The sequence below is a fragment of the Mustelus asterias genome, chromosome 9 (assembly GCF_964213995.1).
Source record: "Mustelus asterias chromosome 9, sMusAst1.hap1.1, whole genome shotgun sequence".
NCBI classification, from domain to species: domain Eukaryota; kingdom Metazoa; phylum Chordata; class Chondrichthyes; order Carcharhiniformes; family Triakidae; genus Mustelus; species Mustelus asterias.
In genome coordinates, this window is record NC_135809.1 from 139,634,160 (window position 1) to 139,660,607 (window position 26,448).

Sequence of the window (26,448 nt, forward strand, 5' to 3'; positions counted from 1 at the left end):
AGAACTCTTGTTTGAACCTGTGCATGAAGATGTTGGCATATTGAGGTGCGAATTTGGTCCCCATGGCTGTTCCGTTTGTCTGGATGAAGAACTGGTTGTTGAAGGTGAAGACATTGTGGTCCAGGATGAAGCGGATGAGTTGTAAAACTGGAAACTGGCAGTTGTCGGCGTTGAGTACTGAGGCTGTTGCAGCAATGCCATCGTCGTGGAGAATGTTGGTGTAGAGTGCCGAGACATCCATTGTGACGAAGAGTGCTCCTGGTTCAACTGCTCCATGTGTGCTGAGTTTCTGTAGGAAGTCCATAGTGTCACGACAAAAGCTGGGGATTCTTTGTACAATGGGTTTCAGGTTGCCCGCGGTGTAGCCAGAACCTTGAACATGTCATTGATGAAGACGAACATCTCGCCAAGGCCATCCCCACACCCCCACTTCTTGCCTTCAAACAACCGCACAACCTCAAACAGACCATTGTCCGCAGCAAACTACCCAGCCTTCAGGCGAACAGTGACCACGACACCACACAACCCTGCCACAGCAACCTCTGCAACATGTGCCGGATCACGGGTGCCATCATCTCACATGAGAACACCATCCACCAGATACACAGTACAGACACTTGCATCTCAGCCAACGTTGTCTACCTGATATGCTGCAGGAAAGGATGTCCCGAGGCATGGTACACTGGGATGACCACGCAGACGCTACGACAATGGATGAATGAACACCGCTCGACAATCACCAGTCCAAAGACGTGCGGGTTAGGTTGATTGGCCATGCTAAAATTGCCCCTAAGTGTCCTGAGATGCGTAGGTTAGAGGGATTAACGGGTAAATATGCAGGGATAAGGGGGTAGGGCCTGGGTGGGTTTGTGGTCGGTGCAGACGCGATGGGCCAAATGGCCTCTTTCTGCACTGTGGGGTGACTATGAAGAGTATTCTCTTCCTGTTGGGGAACATTTCAGCGCTCACAGGCATTTGGCCTCCGATCTTCGGGTAAGTGTTCTCCAAGGCCGCCTTCACGACACACGACAGTGTAGAGTCGCTGAGCAGAGACTGATAGCCAAGTTCCACACACGAGGACGGCCTCAACCGGAATCTTGGGTTCATGTCACACTATCTGTAACCTCCACGACTTGCCTGGGCTTGCAAAATCTCACTACCCGTCCTGGCTGGAGACAATACACTTCTCTTTAATCTGTGCTTAACCCTCTCTCCACTCACATTGTCTGTACCTTTAAGACTTGATTACCTGTAAAGACTCTCATTCCAATCATTATTTTGTAGATTGAGTTTGTGTCTTTATATGCCCTGTTTGTGAACAGAACTCCCACTTACCTGATGAAGGAGCAGCAGTCCGAAAGTTAGTGGCTTGTGCTACCAAATAAACCTGGTGGACTGTAACCTGGTGTTGTGAGACTTCTTACTGTGTTTACCCCAGCCCAACACCGACAGCTCCACATTGTGACCTCCCCTGTAGCCACTGAACATACAAAGATTTCTCTCAAGGCCCCAGCAATTTCCTCCCTTGCCTCGCTGAGTATTCTGGGGTATATCCCATCAGGCCCTGGGGACTTGTCGATCTTAATGTTTCTCAAGAACCCCAATACCTCCTTTTTGATTTCAACATGACTCAAACTATCTAAACATCCTTTCCAAGACTCATCAATCACCAAGTCCTTCTCTTCGGTGAATACTGACGCAAAGTACTCATTTAATACCTCGCCCATTTCCTCTGGCTCCACGCATAGATTCCCTCCCTTGTCCTTGAGTGGGCCAACCCTCTCCCTGGCTAGCCTTTTGCTCTTTACATATGTATAAAAAGCCTTGGGATTTTCCTTAATCCCGCTGGCCAATGCTTTTTCATGACTCCATTTAGCCCCTCCTTACTCAAGTTTCTTTCTGCTTTCCTTGTGTTCCACACTTGCTTCGTGTGTTCTCAGCCTCCTAGCTTTGACAAATGCTTCCTTTTTCTCTTTGACTCGGCTCACAATATCTCTCGTTATCCAAGGTTCCCAAAACTTGCCATACTTAGCCTTCATCCTTACAGGAATGTGCCAGTCCTGAATTCCTATCAACTTACACTTGAAAGTCTCCCACATGCCAGGTGTTGATTTGCCCTCAAACATCTGCCCCAATCTACATTCTTCAGTTCCTGCCTAATATTGTTGTGATTAGTCTTCCCCCCAATTTAGCACCTTGCATATTAATTACAAAACGTTGGGTTTGCAGGTGCAGCAGGTAATTAAGGCGGCAAATGGAATTTTGTCCTTCATTGCTGGAGAACCTCACTGTTTTTAAACTGCATCTATGTTGCAGCTGTATAAAAGGTGCTGGTGAAGCCACACCTGGAGTAGTTTGTACAGTTTTGGTCTCCTTACTTGAGAAAAGATATACCTACACTTGGAGGGGTGCAGAGGAGATTCACTCAGTTGATTTTGGAGTTAAGAGGGTCGGCTTATGAGGAGAGACTGAGTAGACTGGGGCTATACTCATTGGAATTCAGAAGAATGAGGGGAGATCTTATAGAAACATACAAGATTATGGAGGGAATAGATAAGACAGAAGCAGGGAAGTTGCTTCCACTGGCAGGTGAAACTAGAATTAGGAGGTATGGCCTCAAAATAAGGGGAAGCCAATTTAGGACTGAGTTGAGGAGGAACGTCTTCACACAAAGGATTGTGAATCTGTGGAATTCCCTGCCCAGTGAGGCAGTCGAGACTACCTCATTGAATGTTTTTAAGGCAAGGATAGACAAATTTTTGAACAGCGAAGGAACTTAGGGCTATGATGAGCGGGCAAGTAAGTGGAACTGAGACCACAAAAAGATCAGCCATGATCTTATTGAATGGTGGAGCAAGCTCAAGGAGCCAGATGGCCTTCTCCTGCTCCTAGTTCTTATGTTCCCGATGGTGGGGGAGTCCAGAACCAAGGGTCACAGTCTGAGCATTCGGGGTAGACCATTCAGGACAGAGATGAGGAGACATTTCTTTACCCAAAGCGTGGTGAGCCTGTGGAATTCATTACCACAGGAAGTAGTTGATGCCTAAACATTGAATGTATTCAAGAGGTGGCTAGATATAGCACTTGGGGCGAATGGGATCAAAGGTTCTGGGGAAAAGCAGGATTAGGCGACTGAGTTGGATGATCAGCCATGATCATAATGAATGGTGGAGCAAGCTCAAAGGGCCAAATGGCCTCCTTCTGCTCCTATCTTCTATGTTTCTATATTGGGCTTCAATGGAACATTGCAGCAAGCAATAGAGACAGCTAGATCTGCAGCAAAGGAAATGCTGCCCCAATGGTTCAGCATTCAGAACGCGGTGGGAGTTCATACTGAGAATCATAGAATCCCTAAAGTGCAGAAGTAGGCCATTCGGCCCAATGAGCCTGCACTGACAATAAAGAACAAAGAACAGTACAGCACAGGAAACAGGCCCTTCGGCCCTCCAAGCCTGTGCCGCTCCTTGGTCCAACTAGACCAATCGTTTGTATCCCTCCATTCCCTGGCTGCTCATGTGACTATCCAGGTAAGTCTTAAACGATGTCCGCGTGCCTGCCTCCACCACCCTACTTGGCAGCGCATTCCAGGCCCCCACCACCCTCTGTGTAAAAAAACATCCCTCTAACATCTGGGTTATACTTCGCCCCTCTCACCTTGAGCCCGTGACCCCTCGTGAACGTCACTTCTGATCTGGGAAAAAGCTTCCCACCGTTCACCCTATCTATCCCCTTCATAATCTTGTACACCTCTGTTAGATCTCCCCTCATTCTCCGTCTTTCCAGGGAGAACAGCCCCAGTTTACCCAATCTCTCCTCATAGCTAAGACCCTCCATACCAGGCAACATCCTGGTAAACCTTCTCTGCACTCTCTCTAACGCCTCCACGTCCTTCTGGTAGTGCGGCGACCAGAACTGGACGCAGTACTCCAAATGTGGCCTAACCAGCGTTCTATACAGCTGCATCATCAGACTCCAGCTTTTATACTCTATACCCCGTCCTATAAAGGCAAGCATACCATATGCCTTCTTCACCACCTTCTCCACCTGTGTTGCCACCTTCAAGGATTTGTGGACTTGCACACCTAGGTCCCTCTGTGTTTCTATACTCCTGATGACTCTGCCATTTATTGTATAACTCCTCCCTACATTATTTCTTCCAAATTGCATCACTTCGCATTTATCCGGATTAAACTCCATCTGCCACCTCTCCGCCCAATTTTCCAGCCTATCTATATCCTGCTGTATTGCCCGACAATGCTCTTCGCTATCCGCAAGTCCAGCCATCTTCGTGTCATCCGCAAACTTGCTGATTACACCAGTTACACCTTCTTCCAAATCATTTATATATATCACAAATAGCAGAGGTCCCAGTACAGAGCCCTGCGGAACACCACTGGTCACAGACCTCCAGCCGGAAAAAGACCCTTCGACCACTACCCTCTGTCTCCTATGGCCAAGCCAGTTCTCCACCCATCTAGCCACTTCTCCTTGTATCCCATGAGCCTTAACCTTCTTAACCAACCTGCCATGTGGGACTTTGTCAAATGCCTTACTGAAATCCATATAGACGACATCCACGGCCCTTCCTTCATCAACCGTTTTTGTCACTTCCTCAAAAAACTCCACCAAATTTGTAAGGCACAACCTCCCTCTTACAAAACCATGCTGTCTGTCACTAATGAGATTGTTCCGTTCTAAATGCACATACATCCTGTCTCTAAGAATCCTCTCCAACAACTTCCCTACCACGGACTTCAAGCTCACCGGCCTATAATTTCCTGGGTTATCCCTGCTACCCTTCTTAAACAACGGGACCACATTCGCTATCCTCCAATCCTCAGGGACCTCACCCGTGTCCAAAGAAGCGACAAAGATTTCCGTCAGAGGCCCAGCAATTTCATCTCTCGTCTCCCTGAGCAGTAATCCCACCCAGGCCCTATACCCATAACTCCACATATTTACCCTGCTAATCCCCCTGACATGAAGAGGCAATTTACCATGGCCAATCTACCTGACCTGCACATCTTTGGAGTGTAGGAGGAAATCCACGCAGACACGAGGAAAACGTGCAAACTCCACACAGTTACCCAAGGCCGGAATTGAACCCAGGTCCCTGGTGCTGTTAGGCAGTAGTGCTAACCACTGTGCCGCCCTTAGGCTGATTTTGTGAGGAGTTAAAAGGAGGCTGGAAGAATAGTCTAGTTGGGGTCAGCAGGAAAGAACCTCCCATGTAACCTTCATGGTGAAGCCAGTTCATGTACCAACCAACTCAAGAACAGCTTCTTCCCTGCTGCCATCAGACTTTTGAATGAACTTACCTTATATTAAGTTGATCTTTCTTTACACCCTAGCTATGACTGCAACACTACATTTTGCACCATTCTCTTTCCTTCTCTATGAATGGTATGCTTTGTCTGTGTTCCACACAAGAAACAATACTTTTTACTGTAAACTAATACATGTGACAATAATAAATCAAATCAGTTCTGGAATTAGATGTCACCCAGCTGGGAAAAGGAAAGAAGGAAACAGGCTTTGGGAAATGGAGAATAACTTTAGACCGCCTCTGTGAGAAAAAGTGTCTACTTAAAATACAACCGTGTTGTGTGATTTTTGGTCATGTTGAAAGTAATATGGGGGATCTTTTTTGTTGTTTAAAAAGTAAGTTGGTTACTAAATAGCAGTTTATCAATGTTGCTTTAAATTTTTTCGTTTTAGTAAAAAAGTCTAAAAACTTGAAATCTTGACATGTGATGCTTTCAGTCAGTCACTGGCAATTCAAATATCTCCTTAAAAAGTTGTTGCAGTGATTGCAACAAATAGGAGGCAAAGGCAGAATTCAAATCCATAGGCTGAGCTGGACTGCAGTGATTCAAGGCAGCAGCTCACCACCACCTTCTCAAGGGCAACTAAGGATGGACAATAAATGCTGGCCAGCCAGTGATGTCCATGTTCCACGAATGAATAAAAAAAAGATGAGATGTGGGGAGGTCTGTGACTAGTGGTGTGCCACAGGGATCGGTGTTGGGTCCATTGTTGTTTGTCATCTATATCAATGATCTGGATGATAATGTGGTAAATTGGATCAGCAAGTTTGCTGATGATACAAAGATTGGAGGTGTAGTGGACAGTGAGGAAGGTTTTCAAAGCTTGCAGAGGGATTTGGACCAACTCGAAAAATGGGCTGAAAAATGGCAAATGGAATTTAACGCAGACAAGTGTGAGATATTGCACTTTGGAAGGACAAACCAAAGAAGAACGTACAGGGTAAATGGTAGGACTCTGAAGAGTGCAGTTGAACAGAGGGATCTGGGAATACAGGTACAGAATTCCCTAAAAGTGACGTCACAGGTGGATAGGGTCGTAAAGAGTGCCTTTGGTACATTGGCCTTTATAAATCGGAGTATCGAGTATAAAAGTTGGAGTGTTATGGTAAGGTTATATAAGGCATTGGTGAGGCCGAATTTGGAGTATTGTGTACAGTTTTGGTCACCTAGTTACAGGAAGGATGTCAATAAGATTGAAAGAGTGCAGAGAAGGTTCACAAGGACTTGAGAAGCTGAGTTACAGAGAGAGATTGAATAGGTTGGGACTTTATTCCCTGGAGCGTAGAAGATTGAGGGGAGATTTGATAGAGGTGTATAAGATTTTGATGGGTATAGATAGAGTGAATGCAAGCAGGCTTTTTCCGCTGAGGCTAGGGGAGAAAAAAACCAGAGGGCATGGGTTAAGGGTGAAAGGAGAAAAGTTTAAAGGGAATATTAGGGGGGGCTTCTTCACGCAGAGAGTGGTGGGAGTGTGGAATGAGCTGCCGGATAAAGTGGTAAATGCGGGGTCACTTTTAACATTTAAGAAAAACTTGGACAGGTTCATGGATGAGAGGGGTGTGGAGGGATATGGTCCAAGTGCAGGTCAGTGGGACTAGGCATAAAATGGTTCGGCACAGACAAGAAGGGCCAAAAGGCCTGTTTCTGAGCTGTAATTTTCTATGGTTCTATGGGATTTGTCAGAGTTTAAACAAATGATTTTAGTGACTTTTGATGTATTGGTTGTCAAGTTAATATTGTATTTATTGCCGAAGCATTTCTCAAGAAAGTCTGCGAGTGCCTCGCAACAGTTAACAAAGGTCAAATTGAAGAAAATAGCAGAGAATTTGGAAATAGATTTAAAAATTGGGACTAAAAGGACAGAAATTATTGAGGATAAAAGCAAATTACTGCAGATGTTGGAATCTGAAACCAAAAGAGAAAATGCTGGTAAATCTCAGCAGGTCTGGCAGCACCTGTAAGGAGAGAAAGGAGCTGACGTTTCGAAAAGAGATGACCTTCGACAAATAGTCGACCCTTTCTCTCCTTACAGATGCTGCCAGACCTGCTGAGATTTTCCAGAAATTATTGAGGTATTGGATCAACACTTGAACAAAAAAAAAAGCAATCCATATAAAACACGTCAAGTTAGCCAGAATTCAGTTGCAAATGAAGTAACTGGAATTTGAGAGAGAAATGCAAATACTTGAACTTCAATTCCAACAAGCAAAACAGCAGAAAAATCTTGTGTTTCAAACAGAAAGGGAAAAAAAACTAGAAATAGACAAATTGAAGTGCAGAGAAAAGGTTCAAACAAAAGCAATATACTGCAGATGCTGTAAATCTGAAATAAAAACAGAAAATGCTGGATAAACTCCAGAGAAACGCAGTTCACGATTCGAGTTCATATGACCCTTCCACAGAACTGAAAAGGGACAGAAATGTGATTAATTATATATTTGGAGAGGGAGCTGGGGGCAGAATGGAATGTTGGTGATAGGTCAGTGTTAAGGGGCGATTGACAAAGATGTCATGGAAATGAGGAAACATTGCTGTTAATGGTGTCATTAGAGACTGAAGAGTGTTAATAGTAGAATAGGAGAGCAGAACGTGTTAATAGAAGAGGTCAGTGCTCAGAGGCAGCAAAACTGAACAAGTTTAGTTTATTTATTAGTGTCACAAGTAGGTTTACATTAACACTGCAATGAAGTTACTGTGAAAATCCCAAGTTGCCACATACAATCTCAAACTACACACACTTTATAAAAATAAGAGCTAATTTGGATATTTAAATAGAAGTCACACTCACTCACCCATGCAAAATAGAAGGACAATTTGCAGTCAAGTCTTTGTTCATAAACAATGAAAACAAAGGAAGGCAGGAGCAATTATTTTTGCTTTGTGTTGACACTGCTTTTTCAGGTAAAATGCAGTCCGGCTGACCATATACCTATCTGTTCTAAGCAACTATTGTTATGCAGGAAGATGTCCAGGTGCTTGTTTTCATGGGTCATAGAACATAGAACATTACAGCGCAGAACAGGCCCTTCGGCCCACGATGTTGCACCGACCAGTTAAAAAAAAAAACTGTGACCCTCCAACCTAAACCAATTTCTTTTCGTCCTGGGTCAGATGTGTGCACATGATGGAACCTTCTAAGATTAGATTTATTTCCCATTTTCTGACAAAATAGATTCAGGTGTTGTAAAACTAGGATTTTCCATTAATGAGGTAACACTGCCACGAGCATTCTTCTAAGCCTCCAGATGATCAAGAACAAAAATAAAAATCAAATAAGCAATACTAAAACAAACAGGACGAAGCTGAGATTCAAAGGTTAGGTCTTGGCGGAAGTCACATTGCCCAGGGTGGCATTTTGAACTTCAGTGTTAAAGAGCAACATATTTCCAAATTATTTAAAATTAGTTATTTAAAATGCATAACCTATATGAATCTCTAAATCCATATTAAAATCTCTGATTTAAGTGTAAAATGTTTGTGATTACTAAGACATTAATAAACTTATAGGGGAAATCGGGGTTTTTTTGGGGAGGGGGGGTGGAGAGAGAGAGGAGAGAGAGAAAGAATGTCAGTCAACCTAGACAACAAGTTAGTGGGGGGGCTATCTAACACATTAAAATCCATACATTAAAATGCAAGTACCCTATTTAACGGAAAAAGGTCACACAAGTTGTTTACCAGGTTCTGGAGGCTGTTCTTCAACAGGTACAGGGGACGGTTCTTCTTCTTCACACACACCATTCTGGTGATTATGAATGCTGTCAAAGTAACCACTCTGTAGAAGTCTGTTGACAATTGCCTTCAGGTTCTTATCTGGAAATTAGAAATTACTTCAGTATTTGACTATCGTGAAACAAATACTTTACACTGCTCATTCTTGATGTCATTTAGAATCATACAATGCAGAAGAGGCCCTTTGGCCATCAAGTCTGCACCGACACGTCTGAAACACCCGATTTCTCACCTAATCCCATTTACCAGCAGTTGGCCCATATCCTTGAATGTTATGACGTGCCAAGTGCTCATTCAGGTACTTTGTAAAGAACACGAGGCAACTCTCCTCTACCACCCTCCCAGGCAGCGCATTCCAGACCGTCACCAACTTCGAGGTAGAAAGGATATTCCCCGCATCCCTCTAAACCTCCTGCCCCTCACCTTGAACCCATATCTTGATCAATTGGGCCAGTGGGCTGACGAATGGCAGATGGAGTTTAATTTAGACAAATGCGAGGTGATGCATTTTGGTAGACTGAACCAGGGCAGGACTTACTCAGTTAATGGTTGGGCGCTGGGGAGAGTTACAGAACAAAGAGATCTAGGGGTACGTGTTCATAGCTCCTTGAAAGTGGAGTCACAGATGGACAGAGTGGTGAAGGCGGCATTCGGCATGCTTGGTTTCATCGGTCAGAACAGGAGTTGGAATGTCTTGTTGAAGTTGTACAAGACATTGGTAAGGCCATACTTAGAATACTGTGTGCAATTCTGGTCACCCTATTATAGAAAGGATATTATTAAACTAGAAAGAGTGCAGAAAAGATTTACTAGGATGCTACCAGGACTTGATGGCTTGAGTTATAAGGAGAAGCTGGATAGACTGCAACTTTTTCTCTGGAGCGCAGGAGGCTGAGAGGTGATCTTATAGGAGGTCTATAAAATAATGAGGGGCACAGATCAGCTAGATAGTCAATATCTTTTCCCAAAGGTAGGGGAGTCTAAAACTAGAGGGCATAGGTTTAAGGTGAGAGGGGAGAGATACAAAAGTGTCCAGAGGGGCAATTTTTTCACACAGAGGGTGGTGAGTGTCTGGAACAAGCTGCCAGAGGTAGTAGAGGCGGGTACAATTTTGTCTTTTAAAAAGCATTTAGATAGTTACATGGATACGATGGGTATAGAGGAATATGGGCCAAATGCGGGCAATTGGGATTAACTTAGGGATTTTTTTTTTTAAAAAGGGCGGCATGGACAAGTTGGGCCGAAGGGCCTGTTTCCATGCTGTAAACCTCTATGACTCTATATCCCCTCATGACTGACCCTTTAACTAAAGTGAAAAGCTGCTCTTTATCCATCCTGTCCATGCCCCTCAATCAGGTCGTCCCTTCAGTCTTCTCTGCTCCAATGAAAACAATCCAAGCCTATCCAATCTCTCTTCATAACTTAAATGCTCCATCCCAGGCAGCACCCTGAGGAATCTCCTCTGCACCCCCTCCAGTGTAATCACTTCCTTCTTATAATGTGACAACCAGGACTGCACACAGTACTCCAGCTGTGGTCTCACCAAATATACAACTATATAACTCCATACAACTCCAACATGACTTCACTGCTTTTGTAATCTATGCCAAGATTGATAAAGGCAAATGCCCCGTATGCCTTTTAACAAGGCCTTCCTCTTCAGAGATCTACGGACAAACATGCCAAAGTCCCTTTGTTCCACAGAACTTCCTAGTGTCATGCCATTCATTGAATATTTCCTTGTCAAATTACTCCTTCCAAAGTGCATCACCTCACACTTTTCAGGGTTAAATTCCATCTGCCACTTATCTGCCCATTTGACCATCCCGTCTATGTCTCCTTTTAGCCCAACACACTTAACCTCAATGTTAACCACTAGCCAATCTTTGTGTCATCAGCAAACTTGTTAATCCTACCCCCCCAGTCATCAATGTCATTTACATAAATGACAAATAATAGGGACCCACAGATCCCTGTGATACGCCACTGGCTTCCAGTCACTAAGTCAGCCTTCTGTTATCACCCCCCGTCTCCTACAACTGAGCCAATTTTGAATCCACTTTATCAAATTACCCTGTATGCCATGTGCATTTATCTTCTTTACAAGTCTCCCATGCAGGACCTTGTCAAAGGCTTTGCTGAAATCCATATAAGCTACATCAACTGCAGTATCCTCATCTACACACCTAGTCACCTCCTCAAAATATTTTACCAAATTTGTTAGGCATGACCTTCCTCTAACAAAGACATGCTAACTATCCCTGACCAAGCCTTGCCTCTCCAAATGGGAGATAGATTCTCTCCAGAACTTTCTCCAATTGTTTCACTGCCACTGATGAGAAACTCACTGGTCAGCAGTTCCTTGCACACCATGGGCTAAAGCACTTCATTCACCCATCAGAAATGATCAAACTGTGTTCTTATCTGGAATTTTATACCATGTAATGAATGACTTAGTTAAAGTGAACTTTATCTAATTTTATACTGCAGAAATTTGCAGCCAAACTTTATAACTAAACTAACTTCAAATAACAAGTTCTTACCTTTTTAAAATCTAACCAAGAGACTTAATTTCAAAGATTCATGCCGGAGCCACATGCCATTTCTACGAGGGGAAAATGTTCGCGCATGTCCAATTTAAAGCTTGGTATTTTTAAAATGTGAACCAAATACTCCAGTGGGAAATACAATGCAGATAGCAAGGTGTACGTATATCAAAATGTTTGATTAATCCAAGTTCATAAAAGGGCCAGAGCTCCAGAAGTTGAAATCAGCCCAAGTGTAGAACAACTTATCCTCGAGCTCCACAGCGAGACACAACTGACTAGATTTAGAAAAATGAACTAACTGGCCAGAGTTCTGACCTGTATGTAATTAGCACTCAGCAAAAAAAAACTTCAAAAGATGAACAATGCCCAAATTTCACATGGTTGGAAGAAACATCCTAATGTGCACATCAAAAAAGTGAAGTTATTTTAGGGTAGAAGGGGAAGGAGGAATGTGGCAAGTTGCCTCAGTCATAGAAAACATTCATAATGACAAGCACAGAGAACAAAGAATAGCATAGCACAGAAACAGGCCCTTCAACCCTCCAAGCCTGCACCGATCACGTTGTCCTATCTAGACCAACCGCCTGTATCCCTCTATTCCCCGTTTATACATGCGTCTATCCAGATAAGTCTTAAGGTGGCTAACATGTCTGCCTCAACCACCTCACTTGGCAGTGCATTCCACCACCCTGTATGTAAAAAAAACTTCCCCCACACATCTCCACTGAACCTCCCCCCCTTTACTTTGAACTTGTGCCCCCTTAGAAATCATAGAAACCCTACAGTACAGAAAGAGGCCATTCGGCCCATCGAGTCTGCACCGACCACAATCCCACCCAGGCCCTACCCCCATATCCCTACATATTTACCCACTAATCCCTCTAATCTACACATCTCAGGACACTAAGGGCAATTTTTAGCATAGCCAATCAACCTAACCTGCACATTTTTGGACTGTGGGAGGAAACCGGAGCACCCAGAGGAAACCCACGCAGACACGAGGAGAATGTGCAAACTCCACACAGACAGTGACCCAAGCCGGGAATCGAACCCAGGTCTCTGGAGCTGTGAAGCAGCAGTGCTAACCACTGTGCTACCGTGCCGCCCTTGTAATTGTCATTTCTGCCCTGGGAAAAAGCTTCCAACTGTTCACCTTATCTTTGCCCCAAATACTTGCATAAACCTCTATCAGGTCGCCCTTCAGCCTCCATCTTTCCAGGGAGAACAATCCCAGTTTATTCAATCTCTCCTCATAGCTAATACCCTCCATACCAGGCAACATCCTGGTAAACCTTTTCTGTACTCTCTCCAAAGTCTCCATGTCCTTCTGGTCGTGTGGTGACCAGAATTGGACACAGTATTCCAAATGTGGCCTAACCAACGTTTTATACAACTGTAACATAATTTGCCAACTTTTATATTCAATGCCCCGTCCGATGAAGGCAAGCATGCCACTGTTTAAAAAAGGAGGTAGACAAAAGACAGGTATCTACAGGCCGGTTAGCTTAACGTCCGTAGTTGGGAAATTGCTGGAATCCATCATTAAAGAAGAAATAGCAGGACACCTGGAAAAAAATGGTTCGATCAAGCAGACGCAGCATGGATTCATGAAGGGAAAGTCGTGTTTGACGAATTTACTGGATTTTTATGAAGATGTAACGAGTGCAGTTGACAGAGGGGAACCGGTGGATGTGGTATTTTTGGATTTCCAGAAGGCGTTTGATAAGGTGCCTCACAAAAGGTTGCTGCAGAAGATATGGGAACACGGAGTTGGGGGTAAAGTGTTAGCGTGGATTGAGGATTGGCTATCTAACAGGAAGCAGAGAGTTGGAATAAATAGGTGCTTTTCTGGTTGGCAGTTGGTGACTAGTGGCGTGCCGTAGGGACTGGTGCTGGGGCCTCAACTGTTTACCATGTACGTAGACGATCTGGAGGAGGGGACCGAGTGTATGGTAACAAAGTTTGCGGATGATACAAAGATGAGTGGGAAAGCGAATTGCATGGAGGATGCGGAAAGTCTGCAGAGAGATTTGGATAGGATAAGCGAGTGGGCGAGGATCTGGCAGATGGAGTATAACGTTGACAAGTGTGGGGTTATCCACTTTGGAAGGAATAATAGTAAAATGGACTATTATTTAAATGGTGAAAAATTACAACATGCTACTGTGCAAAGGGACCTGGGGGTCCTTGTGCAAAAACTCAGTTTGCAGGTGCAGCAGGTGATCAAGAAGGCAAATGGAATGTTGGCCTTTATCACGAAGGGGATGGAGTATAAAAGCAGGGAGGTGTTGCTGCAATTGTACAAGGTACTGGTGAGGCCGCAACTGGAGGTGTGTGTGCAATTTCGGTCCCCTTATTTGCAGAAGGATGTATTGGCCTTGGAGGGAGTACAGAGAAAGTTCACCAGGTTGATACCGGAGATGAGGGGGTTAGCTTACGTGGAGAGATTAAGTAGATTAGGCCTGTACTCGTTGGAGTTTAGAAGGCTGAGGGGAGATCTTATAGAGACAATTAAGATAATGAAGGGGCTAAGACAGGGTAGAGGCAGAGAGATTCTTTCCACTTAGAAAGGAAACAAGAACTAGAGGACACAGCCTCAAAATAAGGGGGAGTCAGTTTAGGACAGAGTTGAGGAGGAACTTCTTCTCTCAGAGGGTAGTGAATCTCTGGAATTCTCTACCCATTGAAGCAGTGGAGGCTACCTCGTTAAATATGTTTAAGACACAGGTAGATAGATTTCTGATCAATAAGGGAATTAAGGGTTATGGGGAGCGGACGGGTAAGTGGAACTAAACTACTATCAGATCAGCAATGATCTTATTGAATGACGGGGCAGGCTCGAGGGGCTAGATGGCCTACTCCTGCTCCTATTTCTTATGTTCTTATATGCTTTCTTCACCACCTTTTCCACCTGTGCTGCCACTTTTAAGATCTGTGGACCTGTACTCCCAGAACTTGGTGTGTCTATGCTCCTAATGGTTCTGCCATTTATTTTATAGCTCCCACTTGATTTGGATCTACCAAAATGCATCACCTCGCATTTGTCCAGATTGAATTCCATCTGCCATTTCTCCACCCAGTTTTGCAGTCTATCTATATCCTGCTGTATTCTCTGACAATCTTCACCACTATCCACAACTCCAGCAATCTTAGTTTAATCCGCAAACTTGCAAATCAGACCAGCTACCATTTCTTCCAAGTCACTTATATATATTATAAATGGAAGAGGTCCCAGCGGAACACCACTAGTTAAAGACCTCCATTCAGAAAAAAAATCCTTCCACCGCTACCCTCTGTTTATGGCCAAGCCAGTTATGAATCCGTCTAGCTAGTTCACCCTTGATCTTGAGGGATTAACCTTTTGTACCAATCTACCATAAAGGACCTTGTCAAATGCTTTACTAAAGTCCATGTAGACAACATCCACGGCTCTTCCCTCGTTAATCATTTTTGTCACCTCCTCAAAAATCTCAATCAAAATAGAGACATGACCTCCCTCATACAAAACCACGTTGTCTGTCACTAACAAGACCATTCAGTTCTAATAATGATGACCACAATAATTATTGCAGTGTCTTATAACACTCTTGTTTAAATATTAAAATGAATAGGCTACTCACTAGATTTAAAATCAATTTTTATCCAGTCAGCATTCCCTGAAATTTTATTCTACAAGAATTGCTGACTGCGCATTCATTCATTCTGCTACAGCTTAAATGATTGATTTATGACTCATCATTTCACTTCCCTTAGACTGGCTCTGTCATTTCAAAACTAATTATATCTGCTTCCTATCAAACCAAAGTTCATGGTCAAGAACAAAGAACAGTATAGCAGAGGAACAGGCCCTTCGGCCCACCAAGTCTGTGCCGACACAGATGCCTCTCTAATCTAATATTTTCTTGCCTCTACGTGGTCCATATCCCTGTATTCCCTGCCTATCCCTCTATTCCAGATGCCACTTGAACATTGGTCATCCTCGAACGAAGGTCATATTGGTTCTACAAATTATTCTGTGCTGAATCATTCTGAGGCTCTTTACACTAAAATGTTATCTCATTTTCTGTTCTGTACTTTCACGATGCCCTTCACTCATTATTCGCTCTTTCTTTTTGATGATTCTAACCATCCTGCTCACCAGTATCCAAAACGGAAAAGCAGTTGGAGAGCAAGATGGCCTCAGGAAATTCCAGCACTACTTGCCTGTTTCTTATATACTTTAGTGGTCACCTATTCCCTCTCTGCCTGTGTACTGCTTAACAGTGTCGTGACCACCTCTCTAAACATGCTATCCACATAATCCTCAGCCTTATGGATGCACCATAGGGACCATTCAAGTTCCACAACCTGGAGCTGAAGTTTCTGCAGCTGATGACCCTTCCTACAGATGTAGTCATCAAGAGATCATGGCTAAATGAGAAATATTTGTTCTTTGACCTGCTTGCCCAAGACCAAAATGTGTGTATGTGGTTTGGTGTCAATCGGTAAACTTTACCCTGTAATTCATTTTAGGGCATTTATTTTTGCTCAAGCCGTCACCCTGGATAAATTACTTTTTTCTTATTCATAATTAACAAATCGTACTACTCAGGATAAGCTTACTACTATTTATAAACCTTACTTATACTGACAAAACATTACAATTACAAATAGATGACCAACTTGAAAGACAAACGAGCACATCCAATATATAAAGGATGTATATAGGGGTACATTATATGTTCCCCTATAATGTACACCTTGAATTTTGTTTTAGAATGCAGAAACTGGTTAGAGGTCATCCCCCAGCTTCTCAGCAACTCTCAGTGAGCTTCTTCTCTCTCCCTCTATTTTCACAAAACTCTCTGAATGAGCTTCCACTCTCAGCACGTTTACCCCGCTCCCCTTGCCTCTTCTTGGAATGAGTTTCTGCGCTCTTCTCTCTGCACTTTAACCCCCCCCGCTGTTCTTGCCCATTCTCGGAGTGAGCTCACGTGCTCTTCTTTCCGCACTTTTATCCCCGCTGATCTTGCCTATTGTCGGAGTGAGCTTCCACTCTCTTCTCTCCTTATTTTTATCCTTTGCTCTTCTTGATCATCTAGTTCATCCTACTCCTTCAGATCATATGCCCTCAGCGAATAATTTCAAATGTCAACTGAATTCAGTTAGCAATTGTGCTTCTGAAGAAGAATATTGTCGCTTCAAGTTCCACTCCAGGATTTAAAAACAATCTACATGGGAAACACTTCCAGTACAATACAGACAGTTCTGTGTCACCAGATGTGAGGTTCTTCAAATGAGACAGGGAACTGCTGGTTATGATGAATAAAAATACACACTATTCAAACAGAGCTAAAGTTTTCTGGACAATGCATCAATCAACACAACAGATTAACTGAACATTCATTGCATTTGGTGTGTGCAGTTTCTTGGTGTCCGTAAGTTATCTGTCACGTAGAATGAAGTAAAGCATAGCACAGGAGGTTATTCAATATACTGAGTTTGTCAACTCAAAAAGCAATCTAGTTAGCATCATTCCCCTCCAAAGTAGAACAACATAGAAACATAGAAGACAGGAGCAGGAGATGGCCAATTGGCCCTAATCCTTTTGCCTCATGCAGGCTTTTATCTGATTCCCTTTGAAAGCTGCTACTGAATCGGTTTTATTACTTTCAGACAGTGGGTGGGATTCACTGGCCATTAACACCAGCGGGATTCTCGTGTTCTACTGCAGTGAACGGGGATTTGGCTGAGTGCCAAATTTTCTGTCCTCTCTGGCAGTGGCAGCAGGGCTGGAGAATTCCAGCCAGTGCATTCCAAATCTTAATATTCAATAGTAAATTTTTCCATCATGTTACTTCTGTTTCCATCGGAAAATGCTGTGGCAGCCGTACTGTTGCATTCACTTGCTGTCAATGGTTTTGTGTCATTTTCCCAAATTCAAAGCATTGTATTGGAAGAAAAAGCAACCGTCTTGTTTAAAGGAACAACCCACTCTACATTCCTTATAATTAGGTTTGGTAATAATTGCATTTAACTTCTATGATATGTAAATCAGTTTAGTTTTGTTCTCCGTAGAGACAGTTAATGTCTTTAAAAGAAATTCGAACATCCGGTAATTTACTGAAAGAACGAAGCCACTTGATGCAATGGTTTAAAGATAAATGGATTTCACTATACAAGAATCATGCGAATACGACTAAACAAAACACTCTTTTAGGCAACTACTTGAAGCTTATTCATTTGTGTTGCATGTAGGCTAACATTAACACTGCGATGGAAGTTACTGTGAAAATCCCCTCGTTGCCACAATCTGGCACCTGTTCGGGTACACTAAGGGAGAATTTAGCATGGCCAATGCACCTAACCAGCATGTCTTTCAGAACGTGGGAGGAAACCAGAGCACCCGGACGAAACCCACGCAGACCACTGGGGGAATGCACAGACTTGAACCGGGCCCCTGGTGCTTTGATATAGCAGTGCTAACCACTGTGCCACCGTACCACCTATTTATTCTTAACACTTATTCTTAACGCCGAGAAGCACACTAAAACACAATCAGATATTCCAAACTGAAATCCTCACCTGAACCATCTCTTTTCCACAATGATTTCCCCAGAAAGTCTTTGGCTATCTGAGGTTTCCCACTTTCTTGGAACTAACTGCAAACTTTTGCTTTGCAAGGTCTGAGACTTTGAGCTTTACTCAATTTGTATGCAATGACAGAAAATTAACACTGCTGGTTTATAATAGTGCCATTTTTCTGGCCCACAGCTCTCTGCAATTTATTTCATCTGTTTCTGAACTCAGGGTTTAAATCCATCAACTTGGGTGCTTTCAGCTCCAATCCCAAAAACCTTCTGCAAAAGTCCAACAGACAGTTTCCCAGAATTCCAACCAAGACTCCACCCTCAACCACTCATCTCTCTGGTTACAGAGATTGGTTGAGATGTCGAATAGATATTTAAATAATTAGCTTGTAGCATCAAAACCAAACTTTCTGATTCTGGGGCTTATATGAATAATTTATATGTCAATGGAGTAAATGACCCTCTCGTCAGATTGGCTGGTTACGCAAGAAAAAAATGATTTTAGCATCTTTGATCCAGGAACAATACGAATAATTCAAACCGTCATTAGAATAATATTGTCTCAGAATAAAAGCCTATTTCTGAGCATTTCCACTCTTCCATCTCAGACTGCTTTATGTAAACATGGACTACCCTTTGAATGGTAATTATCTTAGGGGTGTTTATTCATTTCTCAAACCCAGGTTTTTCCACTCACCTTACATTTAACACTTCAACAACTCGCACACCTAAAAGTTACACTGTTAAAATATATTAATTATGAAATCAGAAATCTTCAACAGTCCAGAGCTTTGCAAGGAATATCCACTTTATGAAAAACAAAATCGAAACAGAAGTAGGCCATGTAGCCCCTTGAGCCTGCCCTGCTGTTCATTAAGTTCATGGCTGATCTGTTTGTGTTTTGAATTTCTGACGCTTTCAATATCCTGTGATTCCCTACCAAGAATCTATCTACTGCTACCTTAAAAATATTCAAAGACCCCACCTCCAACGCCTTATAAGGTAAGAGTTCCAAAGTTGTACAACCCTCGAGAAAAAAGTTCTCTTCGTCTGTGTCCTAAAAGGGCAACTCCTAATTTTAAACTAGTACCCCCTAGTTCTGGGTCCACTCAAGAAACATCCTTTCCATATCCACTGTTCAGGATCTTATATACTGCAATCAAGCCACTCCTCTCTCTCCTAAACTCCAATGGAAACAAACCCAGTCTGCCTAAGCTTTCCTCTTAAGACAACCTGCTCATTCTAGGTATCAATCTAGTAAACCTCCTCTGAACTACCTCTTCAGTGTTCACCAAGGAGAGGGGCCATGTTTTTGAGGAAGAGAAGGTGTTACAGGCGAATAGGCTGGAGGAAATAGATGTTCGGAGGGAGGATGTCCTGGCAGTTTTGAATAAACTGAAGGTCGATAAGTCCCCTGGGCCTGATGAAATGTATCCTAGGATTCTTTGGGAGGCAAGGGATGAGATTGCAGAGCCTTTGGCTTTGATCTTTGGGTCTGATCTTTGGGTCCTCGCTGTCCACGGGGATGGTGCCAGAGGACTGGAGAATGGCGAATGTTGTTCCTCTGTTTAAGAAAGGGAATAGAAATGACCCTGGTAATTATAGACCGGTTAGTCTTACTTCGGTGGTTGGTAAATTGATGGAAAAGGTCCTTAGAGATGGGATTTACCACCATTTAGAAAGATGCGGATTAATCCGTGATAGTCAGCACGGATTCGTGAAGGGCAAGTCGTGCCTCACAAATTTGATAGAATTTTTTGAGGAGGTAACTAAGTGTGTTGATGAAGGTAGGGCAGTTGATGTCATATACATGGATTTTAGTAAGGCGTTCGATAAGGTCCCCCATGGTCGGCTAATGATGAAAGTGAGGAGGTGTGGGATAGAGGGAAAGTTGGCCGATTGGATAGGTAACTGGCTGTCTGATCGAAGACAGAGGGTGGTGGTCGATGGAAAATTTTAGGATTGGAGGCAGGTTGCTAGCGGAGTGCCACAGGGATCAGTGCTTGGTCCTCTGCTCTTTGTGATTTTTATTAATGACTTAGAGGAGGGGGCTGAAGGGTGGATCAGTAAATTTGCTGATGACACCAAGATTGGTGGAGTAGTGGATGAGGTGGAGGGCTGTTGTAGGCTGCAAAGAGACATAGATAGGATGCAAAGCTGGGCTGAAAAATGGCAAATGGAGTTTAACCCTGATAAATGTGAGGTGATTCATTTTGGGTAGGACTAATTTAAATGTGGGTTACAGGGTCAAAGGTAGGGTTCTGAAGACTGTGGAGGAACAGAGAGATCTTGGGGTCCATATCCACAGATCTCTAAAGGTTGCCACTCAAGTGGATAGAGCTGTGAAGAAGGCCTATAGTGTGTTAGCTTTTATTAACAGGGGGTTGGAGTTTAAGAGCCGTGGGGTTATGCTGCAACTGTACAGGACCTTGGTGAGACCACATTTGGAATATTGTGTGCAGTTCTGGTCACCTCACTATAAGAAGGAACTGGAAGCGCTGGAAAGAGTGCAGAGGAGATTTAGCAGGATGCCTGGTTTGGAGGGTAGGTCTTATGAGGAAAGGTTGAGGGAGCTAGGGCTGTTCTCTCTGGAGCGGAGGAGGCTGAGGGGAGACTTAATAGAGGTTTATAAAATGATGAAGGGGATAGATAGAGTGAACGTTCAAAGACTATTTCCTCGGGTGGATGGAGCTATTACAAGGGGGCATAACTATAGGGTTCGTGGTGGGAGATACAGGAAGGATATCAGAGGTAGACTCTTTACGCAGAGTGTGGTTGGGGTGTGGAATGGACTGCCTGCAGTGATAGTGGAGTCAGACACTTTAGGAACATTTAAGCGGTTATTGGATAGGCACATGGAGCACACCAGGATGATAGGGAGTGGGATAGCTTGATCTTGGTTTCAGATAAAGCTCGGCACAACATCGTAGGCCGAAGGGCCTGTTCTGTGCTGTACCGTTCTATGTCTATGTCAATGAATTTACATCCTTCTTTAAATAAGGAGACCGAAACTGCACCCAACGTTCAAGATGTGGTCCCACCAATGCCCTATATAACTGAAGCATAACATCCTTACATGGAATACTGGAGATTCTGAAGAAGGCATACAGACTTGAAACATTATTTCTCTCGACAGACCAGCTGAATTTTTCTAGCATTTTCTACTTTTGATCCTTACTTTTATGTTCGATTCCTTGAGTTTCTCCAAGTGCCCAGCTATAAGCTCTTTAATGATTGATTTTAACATCTTTTCCATGACATATCAAACTAACCGGCCTATAGTTTCCTGTTTTATGTCTCCCTCCCTTCTTGAATAAAGGGGTGATTTGTGATTTTCAAGTCTGACGGAACTGAGATATTATGGGGTTAAATATCGCATGCTGCTGTGAGTTGAATTCGAAATGACAAACTTAAGACATCTGTGATTAACGAGATTACCCATTAACAGTTCTCTTTCTTTCAACATAACCATATTACGACCTTAGATGTAGTTAACCTGACTAGAACAAAGGGTGTCTTGTGATCAGCTATATTGTATCAAACCGCATGTGATTATGAGAATTGTAAAAATACATAAAGGGGGACTGTCCCATTATTCAGCACGCCTTTGCTACCTGACTCCCAGCACTGAGTGGAGGTTATGTAGCAAAGGCTTGCCAGCTTGCATATGTAAGAAGAATAAAGAACTTTCGAATCGGACAGCGGTTGGTGTTTTGCCTTTGTATCAAGGACAGAAGAGTCTCACTAAAACGAACATAACAGAACCTTTGCAGAATCGAGGGTTAAGATTAACCTGGACTACCACCTCATTACCCACCTTTGGTTCAAACCCAAGGATGAAGTCCATCAGGACCCAGAGACTTGTCAGCTCACAGCTCTTGTTTCCTCAGTACCACTTCCCTAGTGATTATAATTTCACCAAGTTTCTCTCTCCCTTCCACCTCCCGATTTATAGCTTTTATTGGAACGATTTATGTATCTTCTATAGTGAAGACAGGACATGTTTGTTCATTTCAGCTGCCAGTTCTTTATAATTTACTTTTATCTCTGCATCATCATTCTCGACAAGATCAACATTCAGTTTACTTACTCTTTTTCTTTTTCTCTTTTAAATACCTATAGGAACTCCTTTCTTCTTTACATTTCTAGCTAGCTTCCTCTCAAACCCCAAATTATTTCTCTCGATTAACATTTCAGTCATTCTCTGCTGTTCTTCATGTTCTGACTGCCACTCATCTTTGCACAGTTATATTATTTTTCCTAATGTTAAGACCCAGGCCATGAACTCCAAGTTCTTTTATGAAGTTAGCCTAGACCTTAAGTTTTACATTTGATTTTGGCATTGGTGAGCATAAGCGGTTTCACTCCAGATATGATTCAAGTGACCCACTCGGAAGCTTTTATCAAACCAAGTTTTATTTAAGAACACAGTTAGAATATAAAAAAAAAATTAGCACAACTTTTACCAATTACAAGACTTAAACACATCATAGAAACATAGAAAACTACAGCAAAAAAAAAAAGGCCCTTTGGCCCCACAAGTTGTGCCAAACATATCCCTACCTTTTAGGCCGACCTATAACCCTCCATCCTATTAAGTCCCATGTACTCATCCAGGAGTCTCTTAAAAGACCCTATTGAGTTTGCCTCCACCACCACTGACGGCAGCTGATTCCACTCGCCCACCACCCTCTGTGTGACTAACATTTCCCCGAACATTTCCCCTGTACCTACATCCCAGCACCTTAAACCTGTGCCCTCTCGTAGCAGCCATTTCCACCCTGGGAAAAAGCCTCTGAGAGTCCACCCGATCTATGCCTCTCAACATCTTATATACCTCTATTAGGTCTCCTCTCATCCTACGTCTCTCCAAGGAGAAAAGACCCAGCTCCCTCAGCCTATCCTCATAAGGCATGCCACTCAATCCAGGCAACATCCTTGTAAATCTCCTCTGCACCCTTTCAATCTTTTCCACATCCTTCCTGTAATGAGGCGACCAGAACTGAGCACAGTACTCCAAGTGGGGTCTGACGAAGGTCTAATATAGCTGCATCATTATCCCCGGACTCCTAAACTCAATCCCTCGATTGATAAAGGCCAGCATACCATACGCCTTCTTAACCACCTCCTCCACCTGCAGGGCCGATTGTAGAGTCCTATGGACCCGGACCCCAAGGTCCTTCTGATCCTCTACAGTACTAAGAGTCTTTCCCTTTATATTGTACTCCTTCATCCCATTTGACCTGCCAAAATGGACCACTACGCATTTATCTGGGTTGAAGTCCATCTGCCACTTCTCCGCCCAGTCTTGCATCCTATCTATGTCCCTCTGTGACTTCCAGACTATCCACAACCGCACCAACCTTCGTGTCGTCGGCAAACTTACCAACCCATCCCTCCACTTCCTCATCCAGGTCATTTATGAAAATGACAAACAGCAAGGGTCCCAGAACAGATCCCTGGGGCACACCACTGGTGACCGACCTCCATTTAGAAAATGCCCATCTATACCCACTCTCTGCTTCCTTTGGGCAAGCCAGTTCTGGATCCACAGGGCAGCAGCCCCTTGGATCCCATGCCCTCTCACTTTTTCGAGAAGCCTTGCATGGGGACCTTATCGAACGCCTTGCTAAAATCCATATAAACCACATCTACCGCCTTCCCTTCGTCAATGTGTTTAGTCACATTTTCGAAGAACTCCACCAGGCTCATAAGGCACAATCTGCCTTTGACAAAGCCATGCTGAGTATTCTTGAGCATACTAAACCTCTCTAAATGCTCATAAATCTTGTCCCTCAGGATCTTCTCCATCAGCTTACCAACCACTGAGGTTAGACTCACCGGTCGGTAATTTCCTGGGCTATCCCTATTCCCCTTCTTGAAAATAGAAACCACATCCGCAATCCTCCAATACCTCTCCCGTCTCCATCGACGACACAAAGATCATCGCCAGAGGCTCTGCAATCTCTTCCCTCGCCTCCCACAGTAACCTGGGGTACATCCCATCCGGACCCGGCAACATATCTATCTTGATGCCATTCAAAGATTCCAGCACAACCTCTTTGTTAAAGTCCACATACTCAATCTTTTCAGTCCACCGCAAGCCCACAGTACATCCACCCATGTCCTTCTCCTCTGTGAAAACAGAGGCAAAATACTCATTAAGCACCTCTGCCATTTCTACTGGTTCCGTACAGATTTTCCCACCGTCACCTTTTATAGGCCCTATTCCTTCACGTCTCATCCTTTTACTCTTCACATATTTGTAGAACACCTTAGGGTTTTCCTTAATTCTACTTGCCAAGGCCTTCTCGTGACCCCTTCTGGCTCTCCTAATTTCCTTCTTTAGTCCCTTCCTACAAGCCGTATACTCATCTACATCCCTATCTTCGCCAAGCTCTCTGAACCTTTTGTACGCTTTCCTTTTCTTCTCAACTAGGTCCCGCACAGCTTTCGTACACCACAGTTCCTTTAACCTACCAACTCCTCCCTGTCTGCTCGGAACGTTGTCCTGTAGAACTCTAGACAGACATTCCTTGAAAAACTGCCACCTCTCTTCAGTACATTTCCCCGAGAATACCTCCTTCCAATTTACTCCTCTAATTTGCTGTCTAATGTCTTCATATTTCCCCTTACTCCATATAAACACTTTCCTAGCTTGCCTGATCCTCTCTTTTTTTCATGGTATAATTCTCAACAGCTCGCCATCTCTGTTGTTCCAATTCAAAACAATACCCCGTAGACATACACCCTTCTTCAGAATCAATTCGCACCAAAACAAGTATGCTCACGTGACTCTAGATTTTCAGCTTTTTAAACACTTCTGGACGGAGATCCTGACTGCAGTTTTCAGAGAAGGATATATCCTTCTAACAACAAAACCTCAGAGAGGTCAACTTAGTCTCTGGAAGCTTTCAGTTTCCAGGCTTCAGAGGGGGAAAAGAGAAACCGCTCTCATCCAAGCTTGAATATTGTGTGAAAAGCACAGCTTCCTCATCACATGACCATACTTGCCAATCATCCCAATGAAGCACCATTCTGCAAAATCTCAGGGAAAACTGTAGAATAGCATTAGTTCAGATTAAAACCAACGGTCTAGCCATTTAGAAACAATCAGGCTGCTGCAACAACAATACAGCATGCCAGTCGACACTACAGCTCCGAGTGCATAAAAGAACTGCTATAGCAGATCCTGCACAAGAACATGGCTCAAATACATTTAAAGGCACAGTACTTTCCTTAACTTTTTTAGCTAACTGTGGATGGTGGGCCCTCCCCTTAGAATTTTGCTTTAAAGTAGGAATATACGTAGAGTATTCTGAAATATGCCCTGAAAAGTCTGCCACTGCTTCTCTATCGACCTATCCTCGCATCCCAGTTCACTTCAGCCAGCTTACGTAGATAGGAAGATCAGGGGGATCCTACGAGAGTAATTCAGGGAGTTGGGAAATAGCCTAAAAAGTAGGGCCTCCAGGGTGGCAATCTCTTGGCTGCTCCCAATGCCTAGGGCCAGTGAGGCTAGGGAGATAGTACAATTGAACGCTTGGCTAAAGGACTGGTCCAGGAGGAAGGGCTTCATATTCCTGGATCACTGGGAAGTTTTCAAGAGAGGATGGCACCTGTACAAGAAGGACGGGTCACAACTAAATTGGAAGGGCACGAATATCCTGGCTGGGAGTTTTGCTAGTGCAGTTTGGGTGGGTTTAAACTAATATGGCATGGGGGTGGGGATCAAAAAATTATGTCTACAAGTGTAGAGGCTGGGGACGAGATTGGGGCCAGGACAAGGCTGGCAAAGAAGAGGAGCACTCTGGGGGAGGATGACCTCACTGAGCCTGGAGGTCTGGAGTGCATCTACGTTCCACAGGAACGTAGATGCACATTCCACAGGAGCAGGCTGAGAGTAAGGGAGTGTGTTCCTGCATGTGATTTATTTATTTATTTTTCAGTTACATTTGTGTTAAAAATCAGAGGGTTTTTTTTGCAAAACAGGAAGTAGGCCCAGGGGAAGGCTGGGAAGGTTTTTGGAGGGTTTAAAAGTTTTTGGAGGGTTTAAAAAACTTTTGTGCGGGCAGCGCCGGGAGCGGGCAGTGGAGTGAGTGGGAAGTAGAGTGAGAGCTGACGGGCTTCGGCTCATCGGGCTTCAGCGTAAACAGGCAGAGGTGGGGTAGGTTTAGGCAGTTTTTTTTCCTGTGTCATTGGAAGAAAGGGGGAATTATGATTGAGAGGCCAGTTTGTTGTTCTCAGTGTCTGATGTGGGAGGTTCTGGAG

The 26,448-nt window shown here is 43.7% G+C and overlaps 1 protein-coding gene across 2 annotated transcripts in view; it reads right to left on the minus strand.

Annotated features, from left to right (window-relative positions):
- The window catches only part of caprin1b (cell cycle associated protein 1b), a 271,770-nt gene that overhangs the window by 137,205 nt on the left and 108,117 nt on the right, over nucleotides 1-26,448 (minus strand). For both annotated transcript variants that reach the window (XM_078221064.1, XM_078221066.1), the window contains exon 6: nucleotides 9,006-9,140. In XM_078221064.1, the coding sequence (XP_078077190.1) occupies nucleotides 9,006-9,140 (135 nt within the window). The remainder of the gene's footprint in view (nucleotides 1-9,005; nucleotides 9,141-26,448) is intronic.